General features: G+C 53.9%; 4 protein-coding genes across 4 annotated transcripts; all 4 read left to right on the plus strand.

Annotated features, from left to right (window-relative positions):
* Positions 1 to 851: 851 nt before the first annotated feature.
* On the plus strand, positions 852 to 2,686 carry BKCO1_1000584 (p450 reductase; the record flags this gene model as incomplete). Its single annotated transcript, XM_020269997.1, has 7 exons — positions 852 to 1,109; positions 1,164 to 1,403; positions 1,454 to 1,812; positions 1,862 to 1,920; positions 1,976 to 2,278; positions 2,344 to 2,472; positions 2,529 to 2,686. 7 exons carry the CDS (start codon positions 852 to 854, stop codon positions 2,684 to 2,686), a joined length of 1,506 nt encoding a protein of 501 aa, XP_020135632.1.
* Positions 2,687 to 4,096: 1,410 nt separating this feature from the next.
* On the plus strand, positions 4,097 to 6,306 carry BKCO1_1000585 (5-nucleotidase; the record flags this gene model as incomplete). The annotated part of the gene is made up of 6 exons (XM_020269998.1): positions 4,097 to 4,343; positions 4,393 to 4,448; positions 4,518 to 5,401; positions 5,464 to 5,771; positions 6,158 to 6,195; positions 6,250 to 6,306. 6 exons carry the CDS (start codon positions 4,097 to 4,099, stop codon positions 6,304 to 6,306), a joined length of 1,590 nt encoding a protein of 529 aa, XP_020135631.1.
* Positions 6,307 to 7,436: 1,130 nt separating this feature from the next.
* BKCO1_1000586 (acyltransferase) lies at positions 7,437 to 9,272 on the plus strand (the record flags this gene model as incomplete). Its single annotated transcript, XM_020269999.1, has 1 exon — positions 7,437 to 9,272. The coding sequence occupies one exon, from the start codon at positions 7,437 to 7,439 to the stop codon at positions 9,270 to 9,272; it is 1,836 nt and encodes a 611-aa protein (XP_020135630.1).
* Positions 9,273 to 14,320: 5,048 nt separating this feature from the next.
* BKCO1_1000587 (magnesium transport protein transmembrane region) lies at positions 14,321 to 15,617 on the plus strand (the record flags this gene model as incomplete). The annotated part of the gene is made up of 5 exons (XM_020270000.1): positions 14,321 to 14,366; positions 14,459 to 14,745; positions 14,792 to 15,112; positions 15,169 to 15,357; positions 15,408 to 15,617. The coding sequence occupies 5 exons, from the start codon at positions 14,321 to 14,323 to the stop codon at positions 15,615 to 15,617; spliced, it is 1,053 nt and encodes a 350-aa protein (XP_020135629.1).
* Positions 15,618 to 15,682: the final 65 nt, after the last annotated feature.

Consider the following 15,682-nt stretch of genomic DNA (forward strand, 5'->3'; position numbering starts at 1 on the left):
CCACCGGCTATCTGCAACAAGGTTAAGCGAGAGAAAAAAAAAACGGAGAAGAGGACTAGTGGGGGCCAAGATAAGTAGTGCGATTCGACCTTCTACATGGGGCAAGTGCAGTAAAGCACACACATAATCGGCAAAGGTAAGCGGTAAGCTTTGCCACTGCGCTGGGCGCCTACGGACATGGCATGGTAGTCCGCACTTCGGGGTAGTCCGTGGCGTCCTTCGCCGTCGGCGGCCGTGGCCCCAGGGGCGGCCCGGACCGCGGGGCTGGCTAGACCTTTCGTTGTGCCACAGCGTTATGCAGGGGCCTCGCCACACGCCGTCGGCATCCACCCCTGTGAAATCCCACCCCCGAAAAATCCCTGACGGAGAATTATCGTATGCCTGCTTACCCTTGAAGCACTGGTCTGGACCGTATCGTGGACCTCCAATCCAATGGAAAACACCAAACCACCCAGCCACCAACCGGCTTGATATTACGCCGCTCGTATACAGAAACCAAGGGTCCACAGGAGGTACATTCGCGATGTGGCTACCGTGAAGTCTTACTCCACAACATGGTGGTATTCACCGACCTCCATGGCGCTTTTCTTCCCCCTCCTCAGGATTATTGTCAGCGTAGGCACATCTCCTGCGTGGCACACGGGATATCTTGGCGTCTTGCCGTCTCCGTAGCTGCGGAGCAAAGACGCCTTCCATGGGCACGCAGTGGATCCGCAATCCTTCGGGAGACCGAGTGAAAAAAAAAAAAAGGCGTAGAATGAGAGAGTGATATATCATCCGCCGCGCTCACCATCACTGCTTGCAATAGACTGATTTTGAAATTCTCATTACCCCGAATCTTGTCTTTCACTATGGCTGCCAAGGTCCCCTCCATCTTCCAGCAAGAGCCGCACCATGGCTCTCTGTTTCTCAAGGTGTCCGCTGCTCTCGTGGCCTTGGGATTGTTTCTGGCAGTGCGCTTCCTGTACAGGTATCGCAAAGCCTTGAGGCAGTTCCCTGGTCCACCCGTCAAGTCCTTCTGGACAGGGAATCTGGACCAAACCATGGCAGACGATATCCACGAGAAGTGGCGCAGATGGCACATCCAATACGGCTCCGTCTTCCAGACGGTGAGTGGATTGCTACACCATTCCAGCACTGACCAAACTGACGATGATGGGAAGTGGAATGGCCCCTGGGACCGCACCATCTACATCGGCGAGCCTTCTCTCGTCTCCAAAATCGCCAACCAGAACTGGCCCAAGGCACCGGCGCAGTACGAAGGCTTCAAGCCCTTGAGTGGAAATGCCTTGTTCGCGCAGATGGACCACACGAGGTGGCACAGACAGAGGAAAGCCCTAGCGCCCGCCTTCGGTCCTGCTGTCGTCAACGCGCAGTTCCCGAGCTTGAGAAAGTACCTCACCGTGCGTTGTTCCCCCCGGCCCTCCCTGGGCCATTTGCTGACCGGCAACAGCAATACGTCGACTTCCTCGACAACACGGCGTCAAGCGGCCAGGTCGTTGATTTCTCTCTGCTGAATGTCCTGCTTACCTTGGACTTTGTCGGTGAAGTCGCCTTCGGAATTGACCTCCACGCCATCGAACAAGGCGAGCAGTGCCGCGTCATGCAAATCTTCCAGACCGTGCTCCCAGAGCTGATGAAGTGCGGTCTCTTCCCGCTCCGGGCGAAGATGCCGGTGTTGAAGAGCACTCGCGAGATGCACGCGGCCATCGGCGAGCTTCGATCCATGGCCAACGGTGCGGTGCAGACTTGCCGGAAGAACGACACCCCAGACAGCAAACCAGCCAAACGCATCTTCGAGATCCTCGCCAAGTAAGCGGCTGCCACCGTCCCAACCAAGTCCGAATGCTCACAGACGCAGACAACGCGACAGCAACGGCCAATACATGTTCAACATGAAAGAGCTCGTCGACAACTACGGTCAGCTCAGCCCCCCGCCCTCCATGATCCCCGTACTCACACACCCCACCCACAGTCACCTTCCTCGTCGCCGGCGGCGACCCCACCGCCCACACCATCACCTTTGCCATCTACGAAGTGCTCCGGAACCCGACGGTGCTGGCCAAGCTCCGCGCCGAGCTCGACGCCGTCATCCCCGCCGACTGCATCACGCCGTCGCTCGAGCAGGTGAAGCTGCCGTACCTCAACCGCGTCATCAAGGAGACGCTGCGCATGCACGGGCCCGGCTTCGGTACCTTCAGGCACTGCGCGCGCGACACGGAAATCGACGGCGTCGTGCTGCCCGCCAACACGACGCTCGCGCTGTGGAACCCGCAAGGTACGTGAAGCAACCATGTGATGCGATGCGTAGCATGTGCGACTTTCTGACGTGATGTGATACAGTGCATCGCGACCCGAACGTGTGGGGCCCGACGGCGAACACGTTCAATCCGGACCGGTGGGGGGACGACCGGGCGGCGCCGAAGCCTGGCTCGTACTTCCCGTTCTCGTACGGGCCGAGGAACTGTCTCGGTAAGTTTTTTTTCTTCGTTTCCTTTTTGGGTAAGACGCGAGCTGATAAGCGTCAGGCCAAGGACTCGCCATGCTGCAGATGTCGCTCGCGTTGGCGACGCTGTTCCGCCGGTACGACTTGTCGTTTGAGCCGGGGTTCGAGATGGAGTTCCAGCCTAGTTTTACTTTGTGTGCTAAGAATGGCTTGCGTGTTTGCGTTGCCCGTAGGGGATGATCCTGGCGGTAGTGTGACCCTCGTGCGTGGTTTAGGAGAATTGATGCATTTATCTCACTCTACCCATTTGATTCGATACGTGAATCTTCGCTATGTGCTTGATGCTTCGTTTTCCCACTGTGGGCTATCTGTATGGTGTCACCGTCCTTGTTATTTTGACAAGTCAAATCATGCACCGGAGGTACCTCCTAAGGCTTCACAACAATACATCGCCCGTGGCGATCCAAAACATGGCTAGCGAGTAACAGCCACTGATTTGCCGCATGCATCAAGTTTGAAGGAAGCCTAGACTCTTGCCGTGCTGCGGCTGGTCAGTCAAGAAGTTGGGGGCTGTTTTTCCCCCCGAGTCCGCCCCCATATGCGTCGCAATCCTTCCGTCTGCAGCTCTGCCGGCTAATGCGGAGTGGATGCGGACAGCCTCGGTATGGGTTTCTCGAAGAACAAATTTTAGCGGGCGTTAAACTATTGGGTGAGAAAGTGCCTCAGTTCCCGACTACTCATCCGGCAATCCTTCTCGTGTAACGGCGTAAGATTTGCCACCAGTCAGCTTATTCCCAGTGATATGCGTGCGGCGCGGCGGAAAGGCTTGCGGGAGTGTCCGATCGTGCCTGTTTGCCGTGAGGCTTGCATCTGTTTTCCCTGCATGCCAAGTGGCAGCGGTCTGGAGTCCTGTGGGTGAGAATTTTGCGCAGGGTCTCACATTAGGAAGGTTCAATTCAAATAATGACCTCGGCTACACATAGCCACGCTATAAGGCCCACTTGACTCAGCTCCTTTGGGCTCCCCGTGGCCTGGCCGGGCTGATGTTGCGCAATTTGCCACGAAGGATTCAGGTCTCATTTGACTTCTGCATATTCGGGCTTTCCGATCATGAGGGCGGCGGCCAATATGTGTGGGATACGCCGTGACTAGTTTCAATTCCAACAGCTTCATACCTACTCAGCAGCAGCTCCGCTCCGGCGCTGCATGCAGAGCTGAGAAGAGTGAAGCTTATGGTCGCCTAAACAATCTAGAAGCCTGCAGTGAGCTTGTAAGGCCAGTTTCTGTAAAAGTGTTGAATTACCAACGGCTCAAATTGCCCGATATGGAAATTTCCTGAAGAAGCTAGCTATTCTCCATGCTCCGCAACGTACCCGCATCGCAGCAAAGGATTTGAGACATGCTGGAGGCGTCGGAAGGATTCATTCACAAGCATGGCTTACTGATAACGATGTGACAATTTGAGTTTATCATAGTCTTTGGTGATACATTTTCCGTTGTCCTATCGGCAAAAGCCTCCAGTGTAGACATGTAGCTCAACTCAGAGAACCAAATGGCGGGGATAAAATACTATATAGAATAGACTCTCAGGTTTATTCCCCTCAGTATCTACATCCGTTCATCCCACTTCATCAGTTCACATCGAAAGCCATGCCTGGAAGACTTTTGGCCAGCGGAACATCCGTTCGAGCTCCCCATCTGCAACCCGACTTGAGAATAATCCACTTCAACGATGTATACAACATCCAACCCGATACGAGGGAGCCAGTCGGAGGTATCTCCAGGTTCCAAACCGTGCTCAAGAAACACAGTGCAAAGCATGAAGGCCAACCCCCTGTCTTGACTCTGTTCTCAGGGGACGCTCTCAACCCCAGCCTGGAAAGCATCTTCACCAAAGGTGAGCCACCACGATAACCCCCTCCCACCTCAAAACTGACTCAAAACAGGGGAACACATGGTCGAAGCGCTGAACAACATCGGGGTCAACTTCGCATGCCTGGGCGTACATCCACCCCCTCTCCCTCATCCACCACTCCCTCACCACAGCACCCACTAACCCCCGCACTCCCAGAACCACGAACTCGACTTCGGCGTCCCGCACTTCCAACGCCTCTCCCAAAACTGCACCTTCCCCTGGCTCTGCGCCAACGTGCTCGACCCCGCCCTGGGGCCCTCGGTCCCGCTGGGCAACTGCCAAAAAACGGCGCTCGTCACCCTCCCCAACGGCCTCAGCGTCGGGCTGATCGGGCTCGTCGAGCGCGAATGGCTCGCGACGGTCAACGTCCTGCCCCCCAACCTCGAGTTCCGCTCAGCGTCGGAGACGGCGGCGGAGCTGGTGCCGGGGCTCAAGGCGCGGGGGGCCGACTTCATCGTCGCGCTGACGCACCAGCGGGAGCCCAACGACGTGCGGCTGGCGCAGGAATGCGGCGCCGGCCTGATCGACCTGATCCTCGCGGGGCACGACCACTTCTACAGCGACACCGTCGTCAACGGCGTGCGCATCGTGCGCAGCGGCACCGACTTCAAGCAGCTGAGCTACATCGAGGTGCGGCGGCGGCGGTGGCGTCGTTCTTGTCAGGGGAGGAGGAGTCCGCGCCGCGACTGCACCGCCGCCGCAGTCGGAGAGGGGAGATCGACATCGTGTCTGTGGGACATCAAGGTTGCGCGCGAAGACGTGACGGCCGACGTTCCCGAAGACGCGTCCACGCGCGCCTGGGTCGACGCCGTGTCGGCGGCGCTGCGGACGCAGTTGGAGACGCCGGTGGGGGCGACGGTGGTGGATCTGGATGCGCGCTTCACGACGGTGAGGCGCAGGGAGAGCAACATGGGGAATTTCATCGCCGACGCTATGCGCGAGGCGTACGGGGCCGAGTGCTGCATCATCAGCTCCGGCACGATCCGCGGGGATCAGGTGTATCCGGCGGGTGTGCTCACGATGAGGGACATCCGGAATTGGTGAGTGCTTCTTCCCAACCATTCATGCACACAGGGCTTTTTGCTTATTTACGCTCGTCCAGCTTGCCGTTTGAGGATCCGACGGTTGTTGTCCGCGCGAGTGGACGTGCCATCTGGGCGGCGCTCGAGAATTCGGTCAGCTTGTATCCCGCGCTGGAGGGCCGCTTTCCGCAGGTGTCGGGCATCATGTTCGACTTCGACGCGTCGATGCCACCGTTGCAGCGAGTGAGGTCCGCGCGCATTGGTGGGAGGCCGATTGATCTGGACGCGACGTATTCGCTGGCTACTCGGGATTACATGCTGCGTGGAAAGGACGGGTACACGTCTCTCGTCGCAGGTGAGGTGGAAGTGGTTGTTGGACCGGAGGAGGGTGAGCGAATCTACAAGATTGTTCTGGAGGCGCTTAGCCGGCTTCAAAACTGCCGAGAAGAGTCACGTCCAAGGATTCACGAATGCTCGGGAGAGAACCATCTGTGCATGGCTGCGTCGGCCTCATCTGTGCCGTGCTGGGGGCCTTTTCATTGCAGTGCGGAATCATCTGATGGAATTGGGAGTCTTTGCGCTTCTGGGCTCCACATGTAGCCGGATGATAGTGCGATTTCTCCGGCCCTTGATGGTAGAATTGCGATGGTGTAGATCAATCAATGGGCCAAGCACGCACACATGAACGGGGTGTTTTGTCAGTTAAATTACAGATATCTTAGCTTTAGAAGCATTGTCAATTTCATAACGTACTTCGCATACTAAATCATTCAGATAACCCAGACATGAGCTTCGACATGTCTGATTCTCAGGTACCATCCTCGTTGCTCTACGATTTATGAGGCTAACACGTTGAACGCGCCAAGCCTGAGCAGGAGCCACTCCCCTCTGGAATCAACGCATTCCCCATTGGTCCCATTTGAAGCACCGATGCAAAGGGTCTCGGTGCAAGTAGAGGAATTTTCAGCAGCTGGCTTCTCATTGCCGTTGTATGTAGATCCAAAATATCCTCTGACGAGGAACTTGGAGTGATTGGCGTCATGCGCAATGAGTTGGAATGGAGGGGTCATCGGTTTTGAATTGAACAGCCTGTGCGATGGAGCAGCCGTACAGGAAGAGACTTTATCTGCAGGGTCATCCTCTTCAAGCTTCCCAGACCATGTAAGCACTGATTATCTTTTTTGACCCATCAACGCAACAGGTTTGAAGATGGATTGAACAAATAGAAAGGAGGGCTCCCCCGCGTGATGATGGGTGCTGGTGTCTGGCGGTGAGTCATCGTGGCATACAACAGGCTCCAGTCTTCTCATCCACTTTCTAAAAGCGAGCAACTGTTATAAGTGTTGAAAAGGTTAGAATGGGTTGCTCAAGCTGAGTCGTCAATGCCAAGCATTGAGGTGACGAGCGCCACCTTTCTTCAACTCCATTGCGATTGCCACCCCGTGCTTCAGATTCACCTACTATGGATCTTCATCAGCTCCATGCTAAAGCATCCGCCCAATATGCGCAACCTATCGGCTGTTTCCAATATATCCCCCTCTTGGGTGCGAGCCAAGCCCTGCATTCCGGTCAAGATTTCCTGAGCTCCATTCCATTGCCTATTACGCACTGCACAATTTACAGCGAGCCACCCGCTGGCAGTCATTGACGCCTTTTGTTTTGATCCCTGAGAATGCCCAGACAAAGCTCGTGCAGAACGGTCCACGATGGCATTTTTCCGAATTTACATACGATGCTGTCCTTTCCGCCTCACCATGCCACTAATATTTCACTCTCGCGGCAGTGGGCATACTTGAGATGAATTCATTCAGACGCTCCCAAGTTCCATTTACTACTAGTCCGAGAGGATGGATAGTATGAATTGTAGTGTTGCTGCATCATCGTACTTGGCTCGCCGCGCATCCCTTTCTCGGGCCCGGGAATACCGCGTCCTTGCTTAGACGCGTTCCATCAACATTGCCACGCCATCGCCATTTCTGCTGCTCAGTTACATTAAGTATGGCTAGCCCGGTAACCTTACTAGCCATTACTCCTTCAGCCCAGCGCAAGCACAATGTACGGGGGATACCAACGGGTACCATCTGGCACTTCGGACTGCGGCACCGATGTCTTCCTACCAAGCTCACCAGGACGCAGCAGCACCGGATCCGAGGCTTCGTTAAATGAGAAACAATCGACGGCAACAACGACAGCCGAGCTGTTTGGGCGATCCTACGCCGATGTCTCGGTCAAGCTGCGAGCATATGCCAGGTCTCGGGGTCGGTGGCTGTACGACGTCTCACGCTGCGTGGGAGGGTCTGCCCTTGCACCAATCCTTCCCAGCTTCCTCCGACCACGGGTGTTGGGTGAGGGTGGCTCTGCCGGTTCCGCAACCACACACCATGTCAACGGCATTGCGACTCTGGATGGCGTAAGAGGATACGCCTGTTTTTTCGTCTTCAACTTCCACTTTCTCTTCATGTACACGCTGACCTCGGTACGGGGCTTCGGGGTTGATCCCACAAACTTTTCGAATCGCTGGATACACCAGCTGCCGTTCATCAAGCTCCTCTACAGCGGCCGCTCCATGGTGTGCGTCTTCTTCGTGCTCTCCGGTTACGTTCTCTCCCGCAAACCCCTGATGGCCTTGCGATCCCAGTCCTACGACTCGATGCTGCAGGCGCTCTCCTCGTCCATCTTCCGCCGTGGCATCCGGCTCTTCCTCCCGACAATTTTCAGCACCTTTCTTGTCATGCTGGCCATCCAAGCCGGCTGGTTCGAATGGGCAACCGAGATCGGCAATGACGGCGTGACGCTGGCTTTCTTGGAGCACCATCCCATGACCTTGGAGACATGGCAAGACCAGATGTGGGACTATCTCAACTTCGTCCGCAACTACATCGACTTCACCAACTGGGGCGAATGGTACAACCTGTACGATCCGCACGTGTGGACCATCCCGCTCGAGTACCGCGCCAGCATGGTCCTCTTCCTCAACCTGATCTGCCTGTCGCGCGCGCGCACCGCCTGGCGCCTCGCGCTGACGGTCGCCTTCATCATCTTCTGCACCCGCTGGGGCCGCTTCGAAGTCGTGCTCTTCCTCGCGGGCTCCCTACTCGCCGAGCTCGATCTCATCACCAACACCTGGGGACCCGCCGCCCCTCCCGTCCAGCACCGCCGCCAACCCTCCCTGCTCCCCACCAGCACCAATCCCACCACCCCGCCCCTCCTCACCACCATCGAGACGGCCGCTCCCCCGCCCCCCTCCCCCGCCGTCTTCTGCCCGCACCCCACCAAGCCGGCGCACCCCCTCCCCCTCGCCTTCTTCCACCTCACCACCTTCACCGCCGGCCTCTACCTGCTCTCCTTCCCCGACGAATACGGCGACTACACCCCGGGCTACACCTACCTCTCGCTCCACATCCCGGACATCTACCGCGAGAGCTGCCCCTACCGCTTCTGGCAGTCCGCCGGCGCCATCCTCACCCTCCACGCCATCTGCAACAGCCGCGCGCTGCGCCGCCCGTTCCAGACGCCCGTGGCCCAGTACCTCGGCAAGATCAGCTACGCCTTCTACCTCGTGCACGGGCCGGTGCTGCACAGCCTGGGGTTCGTGGTGATGAGGCTGGTGTTCGGGGTGGCGGGGAGGTATGGGTATGAGGAGGTGGTTGTGGGGCAGGGCGTGGAGGGGGAGGATCTGTTTTGGGACCCGGTGCCGCGGGAGCCGGTGCTGCGGGTGGTGGAGAATGGGGAGATGGGGAATCGGAGGTTTGTGGCGTGTTTGGCGGTGGGGTACGTGGTTTTGTTGGCGGTGAGTGTGTGGTTGGCGGATTTGTTTTGGCGCATGGTTGATACGCCGGTGGTGAGGTTGGCGAGGGCGGTGGAGAACAGAGTGAAGAGAAGGGATTGAATTAGTGTGTGTCATTGGGGGTGGGCGTTTTGGTCTTGCGTTTTGGAGGTGTTGTTTGGTATGTTGTCGACACTGGTGGTGTTGAACACTATCTCTCTTTTTCCTTGTTTTGTTGGTTGCAAAAACGGCATGGGGACAGAAGGGCTCTGGAGGGGAGGTGTCTTTATAACCGGGCCCGATGCTCCTTCCGAGATCAAGTCTACTCCATCTTTTCATATATAATTTATATAAGCTTTCTTGAATTATTCTTGAGAAAATGGTGAGAGAAAATAAATACGCAATGTGCCATGTTCTATTCGGCAAATCATTTCAAAGGCATTCCAAATGGACTTAGACATACCTCGAAAGCAATTCTTTTCGTACCGAGCATTGATTGGCAAAACAGCTGGCTCACACTTGGCACAGTGTGTTTGACCTCACCGCATTGCCAAAACCTTTTGAATTTGCGAAACACTGTCATCCTTGCGGCGGAAGAGCTTTATGTAAGACATTGACCGTCGCGTGAGAAAATTAACATACACTGCCTAAGCGTAGCCCTGATCAACCTTCGGCTACCTTTGTCGACGACGGCAGCTGCAACTCCGAACATCACAACAAGAGCAGCGTGACAGTTTCCAAAAGACCTAGTTCTTTCGGCTCCGCACAGGACATCACCGTGTGCCTACATGGTCAACGCCTGATTTCGTGTTCCCCCAGATGCCACGCTCAATAGAGCCTTAAAATCCCATGTGTCACGAAGCTCTATCCAACTTGCCATGTCCCTGACGAAAATATGTTTTGTATGTCCCAGGATACCGTTTTGCAATCTATTCAGGTTGGGTATGTGACTTGAAGGACACCGTGCCATAGTCCGTGAGACATGGTGCGCCAGGTGAACAAGTACAGTATTGCAAACTAATCAGAAGCCATTCAACGTTGATTGCCCACTTCAAAGGTCCAGAATCAGTCCCAAAGATATTTTTGGAACCATTTCCAACCTTTTTTTACCCCATGTACAGCTTTATCAAGATGACTGTCAGTAACTATCTGGCACTAGTGTTAGCAAAAGCGATAAAGAAAAGGGAAGAACAGAAAACCACGAGTGTGCAAACCGAGCAAACTTCTGGTCACACATACCGTCACTACAACTCGCCTTTGGCTTCCATCTTTTCGCGCTTCTTCCATTTCCATGGTCATTTTATCTGGCCATAAGCCCCTTTTCCCCTTCCCTTCTCCCCAGTCGTTGAGTTGCCGGATGTCAAGATCGAGCCCAAAGATCGGATGCGTTCTCTTGTGGAGCAACCATATGCTGATCCAATACAGAATTGCTACTGTTTCAGCGGCAAGGAAGATAATCGGCCACCAGTATCTTGGGAGCTTGGCATCCGTGCTGGACTCGTCGCCTTTGCTGATCTCGCCAACTTGATTCTGTAATGGAGCTCCGCCGATAGCCACCGCGCTCAGAACAACAACCAGGAATGCGCAAAAGAAACGCACCTTTCCATTTTTGGAACATGGAAGGGTTTCTTGCCACCTATCTCTCTTATTGTGCTGCTTGTACTCTTCAGCGTGCGCGTACGCGTTCGCGATCCACACAAATCCAATAGCAGTGAAGACTTCAAGACTGATTAGCAAACAAAGCCCATATGAAGCGACGTATATTTGTGGCTTACCAGCGACAATAGTATGAGCATACGAGAACATTCCTAGTAAGAAACTGTACCCGTCTGCCGTGTTCGGAATGATACAGATTGTGATTGTGGTAACAATCCAGTGCAATACAATACCCCCTTTGGGCACCCCTGGCGTGGTCGGCCTTGGTTGCCTTGGATGATGCTGATGCACTTGGCTTGAAAAGTTTTGGTCGTGGCTGGAAGGAGCTGATGCAGTCGTTCTGGTGGCCTCGTCGCGCTCGACCGCGAGCAACGACGAGAGGGGAAGGAAGTTCTGCAGTGCCATTGCTTGTTTGACTACCGAAGGGATGAGCATTTTAAATTCTCCTGGACCAGATGCATACCTTTGCTATAAGTGTAGATGACGGCAACGAGGTTTCCCACTGCGGACAAAGCGATGCAAACTGCAAGGCCCGTGGTATGGTGAAAAGCCTAACGCGTCATTGTAAGTATATGACCTGGCGGAAATGTGAAAAGGCTGTACCACTTGCCACAGTGGAAAATCCTTTGACGAAAGCAAGGTCATCGCCCTTATCAATCCGACATGGACCGTCGTGCATGAATTCACAGGCAGCATACTAGAATGCATGGATTAGAAAGTTCATCTGGCTCGAGTGAGGGTCTTACCAAAGCGCCGGTTGTTAGCATATAAAGGGTGGTGACAACAAAAACTGCTATGAAGGCCCCGAGTCTCAGGGTGCCTTTTCGGTTGCTTAGACCACTCTCACTCAGTTGAGGGATCTCGCCTGCGACCTATCATGGTGTCAGCTTGAACGTGGTAGGCAAAGAATGAGGACGGCTTACATAGTTTGCATTCTCCCATCCTTCATACGCATAGAAAATGAGAACTAGCGCCGACATAGCTCCACCAAAGGTTGAGCCCTTATCTTCATTCCAGTGCGATGCAATATCAGGCGTATGGTGGTTAAAACCAGCGCCTACAACCACCAAGAGCAGGACGACCTTGAAAGCTGTGAATACCCGGTTCAAGAAAAGACCTAGGCTGCGCCAATTGAAATGGAGGAAGCACACTGCCGTCAAGATAGACACAGCTAACAGTCTCACGACAGCAGTGTGCTGATCCGTGTTGATGTCTGGTGAATGTGCCACGAGTACGTGCTTCGCAAAAGCGATTGAGTTACCAGCGGTATTAGCGAGGAAAATGAAATGCCCACTATAGATGCATGTGGCGAAAAGGCGTGGGAGCTTGTAGTAGAGCCTGTCCAGCTTCGCGGATGTCAGCAAGACCACCTCTCGATGTTAGCCGATGCTACTTACGTATATGAGCTCCCCTCCATTGTAAGGGAACGCATTTCCCAGCTCGATATATATCAACAACCTTGAAGGAAAGGTTAACAAAAAAGATCAACTTAGTGAGAAGACGGCGTACCATAAAAAGGTATAGACACCACCAACGAACCACAGACCCATACTTAATGGCTTCGAGCCTGTAAGTACAAGTACAGTGGCGGGGGTAGTAAATATGCCTGTTCCGATCTTGAAATTGTCAGCCATATTCATAGAAGCAGGCAAGAGCCATACCATCTTGTTCATAATCAAAGAAGAGACATCGATGAAGTTGAGATTTCGCCGCCGAACCTCAATGCCTCTCTCACTCCAATTGTCTTGTTGTTCTTGATGCGTCAAGGGTTCCATTGAAATACTCTCAACCATCCGCTTGGAGGGAATTCCGGGGCCCGGCGCATGTTGATCTGGCGTGCTTCTGAAAGCAGAAGGTCCATGTCCCTGAGACTCGACCTCGTGATTGGGCGCTCCTTCAATCTGGATGCTGGGCGTCCGTCGAGAAGCCTCAGTTTGGGGGGCATTGTCATTTGCACTCGCTCCGGTGTGACCTGACAGATGATTCATTCTGATTGTTGCTTGACTGCAGAAACCTTTGGTCTAAACGAGTAAGGTTCTGAGTGGCGTTAGTGCCCTGTTTTAAAGGGAATCGATGCAAGGCTGAGCCCACATGATCCCTGCGGCATTACGTGCGACTGTGACTGCGGACCGGTACGACCCTGGATTTTGACTTCGTCACGTCAGCTAGGCAGACATAGAAAGTTGCCTCACTCTCCTGTCATGCACGGTTGCGCATATGGGGCATGGCGCACCGAGTAACACGTCATTTGTGGCTTGATTTTTCATGCCCGAAAACCACAAGGGCGATGAACACAAACCAACAGCGTTTCAAATGGGCCACTTCGAGATAGGCAGCAAGTGCAACGTAGAATATGGACACTGTTGCCTTCTACAAAGCCGGGAGTCTGCCTATAATACAGCCTACCCAGCCTTGAGATTGCAAGACACAGCGCAAGGCTAAATTCCCCCGAATTCTCTAACGGCAATGATCACGCAACTCCTTGCTAAGAGGTTAGTTCTTATCGCTCACAGACTGATTCGTGCTGATTTTTTTTTTTTTTTTAGATATATCACCCAGGAAGTGCTAACGACTTTCCTTGCGAAAAATACATCGGAATTTGGCACAGAGTGGAGATGCTCAGTACGGCCAAAATCTAGAGAAGTAAGGTACGAAGCTGATGTCCGACAGGAGACTCGGGACGATGGATGGTGTTTGACAGTACAAAGGAAGCTCACAGACGTAAGAGCGAAGAATTGGAGCAACAGGTATGCTTTACTAATCGATCAGGGCAGGCTGAACTAGAAGAGCTGCAGAGGCAGAGCTGGCCGGATCTGTATCCCGGATTTGCTTGGCCTGAGAAACCGTAACACTAGCTAGCTTACTTCACCGGTGCACCGGCGTTGTACAAGGCACACTTGTCACCCCTAGCGTCATCACTTTCCCCGGTGGCTTGCATCTGTTTCCGAGCCGGGCTTGCTTAAGGGGGCATCGTAAAAAGCGGCTTGCTGCAGCTGTGTTCGGGTCACAATTCTTCTCAAGATTGAAAATGGAGAGCTGGCATACTTACCCTGATTGTTCCTCCTACACGCTGTGGGATCCTTACCTGTATGATACGTCACTTTATGCACAAAGGCTCGCTACCGACGCCTCTCGGCTCTTCGTTGATGAAGGTGAGACGCAGGTGGAGCTTTTGGAGATTGCAGAGAAATGTGGGACGAACAACCATATCTGACAGGCTTTACACTAATATAACAGCAGCTGAACTGCAGCATCTTGGAGATATCTCTCTTGAGCGTTGCCTGAGCGAGCCGCGCACCGATGCAACACGTATCTTGTGAGTCGGTAGGGCAATATATATCGAAAGAAACTCACACGGTCGCAGTTTCGTCGCGCAGCAAGGATCATGGGGCCGTCTCAAGATATCGCACAGCTCCCTTCGTCGGCTTTTCACGCATTTTTCCGTATTCCCTCCGATGCTTGATATACTAGGGTCGTTCGGAAGGCGCAACGGCGCAACGAATTCGAACGAAACGATGGGGGGTTTCCAGGCTCAAAACCAACGCGACAGCGGAGTTTCTGGTAGCTACAGCCCAACCCAAACCGTGAGGCCGGAAAAGCGCTGGGGACTTCGTCTTTTCTGGTGTGGCGACCGTGCACTAATGCTAGAACAGAATACTGCTACCTGCTCAAGTACGTCGAGAAAAATGGCAGAGCCCACCTCAGCGACCCTTGGTCCATCCGACAGACCGCCATCTACCACCGATTCGTTCATCGAAGTGACGACCACACCTTCATAATCCTAAACTCCTCGGCATCATCTCGACAGCGCCTACTCCGAACCAAGGCAGAGACCACTTTGCTCCCAACATGGGCCGATGTTCATACCTTGGCAGCATCTCGTGCGTCGGCACAGTGGCGGGCATATCTCAATGAGCTGGAAGAGAAACTGGAGTTTCTTGTAAGGCTCCTTTGCGCGGTAAAGGCATGTTTCTGACACGATGCAGAAATCCAAGGCGCACAATTCAGACACACTCAATGGCGTCGAAAAGGCCGATTCCTTTACTTTCCTTCAATACACCGATGTTCAGGACCTCGAGGTTCTTCACGACAAGACTTTACGGATAATCCACATCCTCACTACAAACTTCGATGCCCTACGAAGCCTTTCGTTCCATTTGAACCGACACTCTCCAAGCACACACCCCGTTGTAGACTTGACAATCGTGCAAGATTGTGGCAGATTACAAGTGTGCATAACGGAGATTGCTCTGCAGAGACAACGGGCCGAGACCATTGTGAAGCGCCTCGATGCTGTTGGTCAACTAGTGAGTCTGCGGGTCCTCGGCAGCGCCTGCTCCTTTACTTACCCGGACAGATGCAGAGCCTTATATCTGTCAGGGCACTCGAAGCGCTGCATTCCAGCGGTAGAATTTCCACGGGTTTGATGAAACTAGCCCAGACCGACAGCAACCGCATGCTTGACCTGTCAAAAAAGGCCCATTACGATTCAAGGTCGTTGAAGACAATCACAGTCCTCACGCTCGTCTATCTGCCGGCGTCTTTCGCATCCGTGAGTTGCACTTTGGCAAACGCAATCCTACGAGCAGCTAATTGCCCCAGCAACTTCTGAGCATGGGTTACGTTTCACTGAATAGAGACAAAAATCCAGAGAGTCTGCAATTTGCCAGCGAGTTCTGGATTTTTGTGGTCTTGACCGTCATCCTACTTGTAGCAACAATAGGAGCATGGTTACTCTTGGAACATCGAAGGGCTAAGCGACGCGCTCATGACGATGAAGAGGTAGGCACAAGTTCGCAGGAAAAGATCTGAATCGGTGGGCATGAAGGTCTTCAGATTATTGTCCCCTGTCTGTGGTTCTGTTACCCAGAAATAAG

Source organism: Diplodia corticola (assembly GCF_001883845.1).
Source record: "Diplodia corticola strain CBS 112549 chromosome Unknown scaffold1, whole genome shotgun sequence".
Lineage (NCBI taxonomy): Eukaryota > Fungi > Ascomycota > Dothideomycetes > Botryosphaeriales > Botryosphaeriaceae > Diplodia > Diplodia corticola.